The 12,234-nt window shown below is 33.6% G+C and overlaps 1 protein-coding gene across 1 annotated transcript in view; it reads right to left on the bottom strand.

Moving 5' to 3' along the window:
- Window positions 1-12,234, bottom strand: part of REDIC1 (regulator of DNA class I crossover intermediates 1) — a 57,686-nt gene that overhangs the window by 19,291 nt on the left and 26,161 nt on the right. The window contains 4 exon segments of the mRNA XM_059082265.1: window positions 3,592-3,652; window positions 5,092-5,161; window positions 5,416-5,824; window positions 5,826-5,925. Coding sequence (XP_058938248.1) covers window positions 3,592-3,652; window positions 5,092-5,161; window positions 5,416-5,824; window positions 5,826-5,925 — 640 coding nt within the window.

The raw sequence follows: 12,234 nt of genomic DNA, 5'->3' as shown, positions 1-12,234 counted from the left end.
AAAAAACAACTACCAACTAAATACTCTACCTGGCAAATTTGTTCTTCAGATTAGAAGAAGAGATAAAGAGTTTTCCAGAAAGGCAAAAACTAAAGGAGTTTTCCACCACTAGACTGGCCTTAAAAGAAATGTTAAAAGAACTTCTTTAAGACAAAACAAAATAACAGTAATTAGTAGCAGGAAAATATGTGAAAGTATAAATCTCACTGGTAAAGGTAAATATGTAAAATTTATAATAATCTAATTTTGTAAGGGTGGTTAATCACTTATAAAACTAGTATGAAAGTTAAAAGACAGAAGTGGTAAAAGTAACAACTACAGTAACTTGTTAATAGATACACAAGATAAGAAGAAGTAAGATGTGACATTGAAAACAAAATGGGGGAGGGAAATTAAAATGTTGAGCTTTTATCGTGAGCTCAAGATGGTGAAGTAGAAGAATGTGGACTCATCCCTTCTTACAGAAACACCAAAATCACAACTAATTGCTGAACAACCATGGACAGAAAAATGCTAGAACCTATGAAAAAAGATACCCTACAGCCTAAGACAAAGAAAAAGCCATAATGAGACGTTAGGAGGGGCACAATCATGATAAGATCAAACACCATACCAGCCAGGTGGGTGACCCATGGACTGGAGAGCAATTGTGCCACAGAGGCCCTCTCACAGGAGTGAAAGTCCTGAGCCCCATGTCAGTCTTCTCAGCCTGAGGGTCCAGCAATGGGAGGAGGAGCCCCCAGAGAATCTTGCTTTGAAAGTCTGTGGGGTTTGATCACAGAAAATCCATGGGACTGGAGGAAACAGAGACTCCATTCTTGAAGGGGGCACAGAAGGTTCTGTGTGACCAGAACCCAGGGGAAAAAAAGCAGTGACCTCATAAAAGACAGGGCCAGACCTACTTGCTAATATTGGAGGGTATCCTGCAGAGGCGGGAGGTGGCTGTGGCTCACTGTGGGGACAAAGACACTGGCAGTGGCAGTTCTGGGGAGTATTCATTTAGTGCAAACCCTCCCAGAGGCTGCCATTAGCCCCACCCAAAAGTGTTGGGTGCCCCAGGCCAAACAACAAACAGGGCAGGAACACAGCCCCACCCATCAGCAGACAGGCTGCTTAAAGTGTTCTTGAGCATGGCCCTGCCCACAAGAGGGACAAGACCAAGCTCCACTCACCAGTGGAGTCCCTTTATCAGGAAACTTGCACAACCTCTTACACCCTCAACCACCAGAGAACAGACAGAAGCAAGAACTACAATCCTGCAGCCTGTGGAACAAAAACCACAATCACAGAAAGTTAGACAAAATGAGAAGGCAGAGGAATACCTCCCATATGGAGGAACAAGATAAAACCCCAGAAGAACAACTAAGAGAAGTGGAGATAGGCAATCTGCTGGAAAAAGAATTCAGAATACTGATAGTGAAGATGATCCAAGATGCTGGAAAAAGAATGGAGGCAAGGATTGAGAAGGTTCAAGAAATGTTTAACAAAGACTTAGAAGAATTAAGAACAAACAGAGATGAACAATACAATAACTGAAGTGAAAAATAGACTAGAAGGAACCAATAGCAGAATAACTGAGGCAGAAGAACGAATAAGTGACTTGGAAGACAGAATGGTAGAAATCACTGCAGCAGAACAGAATAAAGAAAAAAGAATGAGAAGAAATGAAGACTGCCAAAGAGATCTCTGGGACAACATTAAATGTACCAACATTTGCATTACAGGAGTCCCAGAAGGAGAAGAGAGAGAGAAATGACCCAAGAAAATATTTGAAGAGATTATAGTCTAAAACTTCCTTAACATGGGAAAGGAAATAGCCACACAAGTCCAGGAAGCACAGAGAGTCCCAGGCAGGATAAACCCAAGGAGAAACATGCTGAGACACACAGTAATCAAACTGACAAAAATTAAAGATAAAGAAAAAAATACTAAAAGCAACAAGGGAAAAGCAACAAATAACATACAAGGGAACTCCCATAAGGTTAACAGCTGATTTCTCAGCAGAAACTTTGCAGGGGAGAAGGGAGTGGCACAATATATTAAAGTGATGAAAGGGGAAAACCTACAACCAAGAATACTCTACTGAGCAAGGCTTTAAATCACATTCAATGTAGAAATCAAAAGCTTTACAGAGAAGCAAAAACAGAGAATTCAGCACCACCAGACGAGCTTTGCAACAAATGCTAAAGGAACTTCTCTAAGCAGAAAAGAATACGCCACAACTAAAAACTGGAAAATTACTAATGGAAAAGCTCACTGGTAAAGGCAAACAGTATATGTAGGAAATCATCTGTACAAAATATGGTATCAAAACTAGCAATTGTGAGAAGAGGAGAGCACAAATGCAGGATATTGGAAAGGCATTTGAAATGAAAAGACAAGCAACTTAAAACAATCTTGCTTATATATAGACTGCTATATCAAAACCTCATGGGAACTGCAAACTGAAAATCTACAATAGATACACACATAAAGCAGAAAAAGCAACCCAAACACAACACTAAAGTTAGCCATCAAATCACAAGAGAAGAGAACAGAAGAGGGAGGGAAGCAAAAAGACCAACAAAAACAAACACACAACAATAAAAAAATGGCAATAAATACATATACATCAATAATTACTTTAAATGTAAACAGATTAATTGCTCCATCCAAAAGACAGAGACTGGCTGAACAGATACAAAAACAAGACTCATATATCTTCTGTCTACAAGAGACCCACTTCAGATCTAGGGACACATACAGACTGAAAATTAGGGGAGGGAAAAACTGTTCCATGCAAATGAAATCAAAAGAAAGCTGGAGTCACAATACTCATATCAGACAAAATATACTTTAAAATAAAGACTTTACAAGAGACAAAGAAAGACATTAAATAATGATCAAGGGAACAATCCAAGAAGAAGATATAACAATTGTAAATATATATGCACCCAAATAAGAGTACCTCAATATATAAGACAAATATTAACAGCCATAAAGGGACAAGTCAACAGGAACACAATATATTATTAAAATATCTACATTTTTTACTCCCTTCTCTTACATTTTGTGGGGTTTTTTATGTTATATTTTACGTCTTTGTGCTTATTCCTTAACTGTTTATTGTTTCATGTCCTAGTATGTGGCCTATCCTAGAGAATGTCCCATGCACTCTTGAAAAGAATGTGTATTGTTTTTTGAATGACTGAATCATACACCCTTATTATGAGCAGGGATTATAACTTAGGTAACCAATGTTTATATATGTTTTAGTATTGTTAAATATATAACTATTTTCACCTGTAACAATTAAATCTAAAGAAATTTCATCTTGGAATAAATTTTATAGGACTTATAGAAAGAACTTTAAATGCATCTATATTGGTTTGACTAAAATAAGGCACATTACAGTTTCTGAAATGTTGTTAATTTTATTTCTCAATCTAAGCTATAATTTCTCCAGAGTAAAAAAAAATATTTTAAAAAGTTACCCTAAAAAGAAAATTTTCAGAAAGAGCTAACCTTAAATCAAAGTATATTTCAAATACTAAAATAAGACATGATAATACAACTTACTTAATTGGAAAGATAATGTAAGATGTACTTTACCTCACCACTTCCAAAGTCCCATGATTGCTTAGAACACAGTTCTTCCACAGGGATATTGCCCCTAAGGGTTTTAAATAAGACAGTATTAGAGTGTGTTTTATTTCCTCTGAAAATTATTGTTCTAAATTATGATTCCCAAAGTTGGTTAAAGTTCAGAATTATAAGAGAACTTTTTTAAAAGATAAGGATTCATAAGCTCTATCTTAAGGAGCCTATTTATTTTGTGTAGGTCAAACTTGATATTTTGTATTTTAAAATCACCCTTGGGCTTCCCTGGTGGCATAGTGGTTAAGAATCCACCTGCCAATGCAGGGGACATGGATTCGATCCCTGGTCCAGGAAGATCCCACATGCCACAGAGCAACTAAGCGCATGCGCCACAACTACTAGGCTTGCACTTTACAGACCACAAGCCACAACTACTGAAGCCTTCATGCCTAGAGCCCATGCTCTGGAACAAGAGAAGCCACCACAATGAGAAGCCTGCACACTGCAATGAAGAGAAGCCCCTGCTCACTGCAACTAGAGAAAGTCCACATGCAGCAATGAAGACCCAATGCAGCCAAAAATAAATAAATGAATAAATGAATAAATAAATAAATAAATATATTAGGGGGAAAAAAAACCCTCAAGTGATGAGGATCTTCACACAGGTTTGGAAGCCATGTTCTAAATCACTTTCATAAAACATGTTTTAAAATTCAAGTTTCAACATCCTGTTTTTCATTCATAAGTTTCTGAATATCTGGAGGTTTGACAATAGAGAACCTAAGTTGTTGATTTTATTAAATAAGTGGTGAATCTATTTTTTAATTAACTTGTGCCAATGCCATAAAAATGGCATCTAATAATTCTTTTTATTAATAGATATTTTACATATTTCCATAAGAAAGTACTTCCAAAATAAAAATCTATTCTAATTCATGATTTTCAATTATGAAGATCTGATTAAATCATAATTATTACTGAGAAAGTTAGGCATATTCTGAAACTACAAGTTTTCTTTAATTTCCTATAATTTCAGTCCCATAAATTGTTGATATTCTTGTTTATGCCATTAACATTTGAATTCTATTACTCCCTTGTTCTGATTCTATATTAACCAAGCAACCTTCCCATAGCAAGCTGCCAAAAGGTAGAAAATATTCAGTAAGAAAATTATGCCAGTAAGCATTCTTATATATGTCACCTTTCTATTTCTTACTGTAAATTAATAAATTGACATTTTGGTGGGTAAATAAATTTCCTGAACACGTAAGTCAGTTTTCTCAAATCTAATTAACACTATGATTCAGATAAGAAGATATTTTTGCACTGGTGAATATGAGGACCAAACTCTCAACTAGGGTGATATAACCAAGGTCTGACAATTGATTTTTGAGGCCAGTCTGCCCACTCTCAGTCAGCATTATGCCTACCTCACTTTGTACCAGTTTAATCCTTAAACATGCATTATATTAGATCCCAATTTGTATTCCACAAATTTATCTAAAAACTTACATATGGTTCACTGAATATTTCTGGGTTTGTTTCTGGGATGTCTTCTCTTGGTAATCACTTTCAAATTTTCCTTTAAAAATAAAAGTATGCATTGAAATAAAACTTTAGCATAGACAATTTCTATTTTTTAATTTGAAGCTTATTAGCATGACCCATACAGAGGGATGCCACTGGTCCACAATGTCATATAATAGAATGTCATTCTATTTTTAATTTCATGTTCCTCCAAACACACACACACACCCCACACACGAATATTCATTAAAACTGAAAACAAACAAAAAGCCCCAATAGATTATTACACTTTCCATCTATAACACCAACCTTTTTTATCAGAGCTGGCTGGGTAACAATCCTTCTCAAAAGATGTAATACAATTCTTTATTTCATTATTGTTGTACTTTTTCTGACAAGTTTTGTTTGGTCGACACTTTTCTGGAAAACTTGATTTATTAAAAGTAGAATTACTAGAAGTCAACTCTGGATCTGTAAAAATACTTCTAATGCATCTATCAGTGAAATGGTTTTTATCAGAACTAATGACTGCACTGTCATAACCACACTTGTCAAAGGTTTTCTTTATCTTCTGTTGATCTATGTTTAATAAGTTGATCATATTTTCACTAATAAAAGAGTCACAATTATCTGATAGAAGGATTGGGGTTTGCTGGTTCATATCTTCATTAGAAAAATTTTTTCTATTTTCTCCCCAAATATGTTGTAATGAATTTTTTTTCAGTAATGAAGTCTGAATGTCTTCTTTTATCCATGCTTCCACAATATTCACCTACAACTATAGCAGGTCTCCTAGTAAGGAAATTTCTGTTTTCTGGACTTTAGGATAAATAAAAGCATATTTAGCAAGGAAAGCATACAGCATTCTCATTTAGAAACACGTGAAGTTAAATTCTTACAGAATATATTGAGTAGCTGCTAACATTTAAGTAGACCATATTTACATTTTTTAAATGTAAATAAACTAAACTGCTTTGGGTGGAAATTTGTCTAATATCCTCTTCTAATACCTTAGTGAGTATAAAAATAAGCTACACTTAGTTTAGTACTGCAACATGAAAAACTAGTATGTGGTTCAATTTACTGTTTTATTAACAAAACAAAATATGACCTATCTATACTGTCTTCCATAATAACGTCTAGAGAATTACCTAGGCAAACACTGTACATAAATGCCACTCCATTCAACCAGAGAAAGACACTTTGAAGACTGTTCAGAGAAAATAATTACCTTTAGTGTTAAAATGTCAAATAAAATTGTTATGAGAACATTAAATCAGATATTTCTCAACCTAACAAGGAACTCAACCTAACTATCTCTGAAGTTCCCAAGGAAGAGCAATATAACTACAAATGCATACGTAAGTAATAAAGCCAAGAGATAAGATGGATTAGATGAAAATGTTAGACAAGACAGCTTGCAAATTCCCTTCTAATGCATAATTATTATAAATTATTATAAATCATAATTCTAAGTTATGTCCAACTTGTATTAAAGAATCAAAGTTATCATGGAAGTTAATTAGAAATCAAGGTATTATGAATTTTGTTGCCTTTGACTATCTACAAATTTACTTTGGGTTGGTTTTGTTCCAGAGATTGGAGGTACCAAAGAAATTTAGAAGGAACATAGACTGCTGAAATTCTGATTGAGTTCCAATTTTATTTATAATTAATTTATTAAATATTTGATGAGCAAATACACCTACTCTGTTCTAGGCAGTGAGCCATGTGTTGGGGACAGAGAGATAAAATATTTCAGTTTGGTATTAAGGAGAGAGAGGTTTTTTGTCCATGAATTCACACTGATCATGATCCTACATTATTTCTCAATATGGGTCTCATTGGTATTTTGGGCAGAAAAATGCTACTCTGTTATTACCAAAAGGCATAACCTACAGTATGCAATAATATACACCACCAACACCAGAGAATTTCTATTACTCTAAATGAGAAAATAAATTTAAAAGCTCTTAGTAAGTTAGAAAGCATACTACAAAATGTAAATCATCATTTTAAAAGGTTATCTGAAGCATTCAGACTCAGGATAATCACTAACTCAAAAGATGTAGGCAATACAGAAGTCTATAGTGCACAGTCATTGCTCACAAGAAATAGTCTAGAAGAGGTAAGAGAAAATTAGAAAGTGAAAAGTGCTATCCTACAGTAAATTGTTACTATAGTACATAGAAAGAAGAAATTCTTTTGATTGAGAAAAATCAGGCAGGTGGCATTTGAGTTGGGGACCAAATGTTGGGAAGAATTGTTACTTGTACAAATGACAGAAATGATGCTAAAAATTTAAAAGTCTTATTAAGACAAATCCATCCAGTTTCCTTAACAATTTAATTTTTCCTATAGATAAATATAAAATTCATGAAAATTATGTACCAAAATAGGGATAAATTTATTATCTAAATAAAGAGTATTCAACAGATATTTAATGTATGTCTAGTATGTGGTAAGGAGACAATATAGCTTATATTCTAGTGAACAGATATATTAAACAAATAAGATAATTAACCATTAATAAGTACAATGAATAAAATAAAGAATTAAACAAATAAAGATAATTATAGTGCCTTTACAACTGTTACAAAATCACGTAATGGAATAACATGTCGGAGGTCCTGTTTCAGATAGTTTGGTCAGGAAAGTCCCTAATAAGGAAGTGACAAATAAGCTAAAATTACAGAATGATTAGACATGTGAAGAAAGGAGTAAGCACACCCTGGGGAATGGAATAATAACAAATGCAAGGTCTGCAGCATGTTTGGGAAATGAAAAGAAGAAGAATAAAGCTAGATTAGAATCAGTAAAAGAAAACTTATGACTTAAGGCTTAAAAGGTACAAAAGGGCCAAAAATCATGCAGAGCTTTATTTCTGAAAAGAGGAATAAGAAACATTGAAAGGTTCCAAGTACAAAAGTAAATCGACTGCTTTCTGCCTTGGAAAATATCAGTCTAATTGCTGGGTGCATATGAATTTCAGGTCTTCTGACTACCCAAATGAAGTAAAAAGGACCAGGTTTATCCTCCCAATTGACCAAATTAAAAAACTAGACAAAATACATGAGACAATGATTTTCAGACATGGGCCATCAGGTAAAACAGGATAAAGATCCCTGAGAGAGAGAAAACAAATCAAATGAACCCTATAACTGCTCCTAGCTTACTACCTTGAGAGTGTATCCAAGCCACAGAATATTTGAATACTTGGAGGGGAAATCTAGTCAGAGCCCACAGATTACCCTTCTTCAGGAAATAGGGCTGGGGGTTCAGGGAGACTACAGAAAATAGAGTTCACAGGGCAGAGTACCATGAAGGAGGGTGTTTCAAAAAGAGGAAGCTCCAGAGATATACAGAGAGTTCTCAAATCTTTAACCAAGTACTGACCAGCACATAAATATGAAGCAATTAGTCAAGGCTGGGAAAAAGAACTACCCAAAATGAGAAGATGGAACAATTCCAGGAACTCACACAAGGATGGGAAAATTTTGTGTTCTCATCAACCAGAGTGGAAAACCTTGTAATTCAAAGGAAATGGGAGAGGACTCAGAAGAGTATAGCCTCAGCAGGGGGCAAAGTAACCACAAACTGAAGGTGTATCTGGTCCTGCTTAACAAAGTTTAAAGCAACCCTCAATAAAATCATACTAATTCCAAGTAACTAAACTGTATCCCAGAACAAAGCTTAAGATGATCTATAGGAATACAAGATTTCCAGAAACCAAAAAGATAATTCACAATGTATAGAATCTAAACAAAATTCACAAGAATGCAAAGAAGCAGAAAGTTAAAATCTGTAATGAGGAGGAAAATCAGTTATTAGAAATGGACTAAGAAATGATACAAAATGATATAATTTATAGACAAAGACATTAAAAGAGTTATCCTAACTATATTCCCTATATTCAAGAAGCTAAAGGAAAGATTGAGCATGATGAATAGATACAAGGAAAATAAAAAGAAGAGTTAAATCAAACTTCTAGAGATAAAAAATACACTGAATAAATTTACCAGTATTAGATACCAAAGATACAATTAGTGAATTTGAAGATCTAACAATATATATAAAATGAAAGGAGAGGGAAAAAATGGAAAATAAATAAAGCATTAGCAAACTGTTACAAAACTTCATTTGGACTATTTTACATATTATTTGGGATCCCAAAGAAGAGAGGAGAGGAATCAGAAAAAATATTTGAAAAATTAATGATTGAATTTTTTCCAAAGTTTTTAAAAACAATAAGTCCACAGATCCAAGAAGCTCAACACAGCCCAAACACAAGAAATAGGAAACAAACATCCTAATCCTAATGGAGAGAAATCCACAGTAGAAAATCTGTGGTAGAGAATCCATGATGAAAAATCTTAAAAACAGAGAAAATTGTATATTATATATACAGAGATATTAAGATGAGAATGACAGCAAACTTCTAGTTGGAAACAATGGTACTCAAAGACATTCTTCAAAAAGAAGAGAATTAAGACTTAAAAATATACAAGAGATGAATTAATCACCAGCAGACCCACACTATAAAAAAATGTTAAAGAAAGTCTTTCAAACAGAAGGAAAATGTCACCAGATGTAAATCTAGATCTGCACAAAATAATGAAGACCACCAAAAATGATAAATTTGAACTAAATATAAAAAATTGTTTTATTTTTTAACTCTCTCTAAAACAAAAAGAATAATGGATTTATAGCATATATATAAGTAAAATGTATGACTACAACAACACAAAGGCTAAAAGAAATAAATAGAAGCATACCATTATAAGTCTCATATTATATTTGAATTGGCATAATATAACTTGAAAACAGTCCATGATAAATTAAACATATACTATAAAATCTAAAGCAATCACTGAAAAACAAAAAACAGTTATATCTAATAAGCCAACAGAAGGGATAAATTAAGTCATAGAAAATACTCAAAAGGCAGAAAAAGAGGGAAGGGGAACAAAATTATATGGGACAAATAAAAAACAAATAGCAAGAGAACAGACTTAAATGCAACCATATCAATTGTCACATTAAATGTAAACCATATTCTTAACAGTAATACATCTCAATAAATTTGAAAGGATTCAAATCACATAAAGCATCTTCCTTGTCCACAATATAATTAATTTAGAAAGATAACAGAAAAGCCTGAGGTTTCTAGGAACCAAACAACAAACTTCTAAATAATTCATGGATTGTAAATGAAATCAAAAGGAAAATTAGAATTTTTTTAACTGAATGAAAATTAAAACAAAACATATCAAACTTGTAGGATATAGCAAAAGCAGTGGTTAACAAGAAATTGATAGCACTAAACACACACACACACACACACAAAAGAAAAAATGGTCTCAAATCAATGACCTCACCTTTCACCTTAAGAAACCAGAAAAAAAAAGTAAATTAAATCCAAAATAAATAGACAAATGGAAATAAAAGCAGAATTCATTGAAATGAATACTAAAAAAATAAGAAATATGTGAAATTGAAAGTTAATTCATTCAGAAGATAAGTAAAATTGGTAAGTCCCTAATCAGAATAATCAGGAGAAAAAAGGGAGATGTTATCAATGAGAGAAAAGACATCACTGCAGATATTAAAGATGTTAAATGCATTGTAAGGGGATATTATGAATAACTTGAAATCAATAAATTCTACAACAGATTAAGTGAATACTTTTTTTGTGCAATACAAATTATCAAATCTCACTAAAAATAATCTGACTAGCCTGTATCTACTAAGAAGTGAAATTTATAGTAAAAAGTAAACATTCCCACAAAAAGAACTCCTCAGTGATGAACTCTACCACACATTAAAGGAGCAAATTATACCAAAGCTACACAAACTTTCAGAAAATTACATAGGAGGGGTTACTTCCCAGCTCATTCTATGACATTGGCATTAGGCTGATATCAAAATCAGACCAAGATATTAAAATAAAAAGAAACCTAGAAAAAAATATATTTCAAAAATTCCTAACAAAATTTTAGCAAATCAAATCCAAGAATACATAAACAGGATAGCATACTGTGACCAAGTGGGGTTTATCTCAGGAATACAAGACTGATTTAACATTTAAAAAATTAATCAATGAGGAGCAGGACCTCTGGAATTGACAGAGAAGCTTGGCAAATTCTTCCCCACTCTAAGCAACAACAGAACCAAATAACATTTGCAAAAAAAACCTATTTCAGAATCTGTGGAGTGACCAAAGGTATACAATAAACTGAGAAGCAGGTAAAACTACTAAACTTTAGTAGGAAGAGTGGGAGTCTGTGGAATTTTAGCCTTGGGCTGCTTCCCTCCATCCCCAGCTCCATGGCTGGTAGCACTACCAAGGCTAGGCAGTTTGGAAGTGGGTATGGGGGAGCCCCATGCCCAGGGAATTTGTCAAAATCGATCATTATCTTGGTGGCAGACCATCAGGATAGGCTAACATTGCAGCTGCCTACAGCTATAATACTTGGAGAAAGCAAAAAACGATCCAGAAATTTCATGGAGAGATCTAGAAAACAAATAGGCTTTCATAAACTCTCAGCCATCCCTGGTGGTCTGGAAAGCTTCAAACATATATAAGGCTGTGATCACACACAGGAGAGAGCAATCAGGAAAAATATGTAAAAAATATTTGAGAAATTAATGATTGAAGTTTTTCCAAATTTTGTAAAAACAATAAGAAGTCCACAGATCCAAGACGCTCAACACAGTGCAAACACAAGAAATAGAAAACAAACATCCTAATCCTAATGGAGAGAAATCCACCATAAAAAAATCTGTGGTAGAGAATCCACAATAAAAGAATCTTAAAAAGAGAAAATTATATATTATATATATACAGATATTAAGATAAGAATGACAGCAAACTTCTAGTTGGAAACAATGCCTCTCAAAGACATTTTTCAAAATGTCTTTGAAAAATAACACTCATCCTGGCTGAATGTGAGGTATCCACTCATACCTGGCTGAATGTAAGGTCTTATGCCCAAGAGGAAGTCTTATTAGCTCAAGGTGTTTAAACACAACCTCCAACTAATCATTGGTTGACCTCTAAGCACTGCTTTACAGATTTAAATGTCTATGTTAGAAGAGAAGAAAAATATCAAATCAATAAGTTAAACT

The sequence above is a fragment of the Kogia breviceps genome, chromosome 12 (genome assembly GCF_026419965.1).
Source record: "Kogia breviceps isolate mKogBre1 chromosome 12, mKogBre1 haplotype 1, whole genome shotgun sequence".
In the NCBI taxonomy this organism is placed as follows: domain Eukaryota; kingdom Metazoa; phylum Chordata; class Mammalia; order Artiodactyla; family Physeteridae; genus Kogia; species Kogia breviceps.
This window is presented reverse-complemented; position numbering and strand designations above follow the sequence as displayed.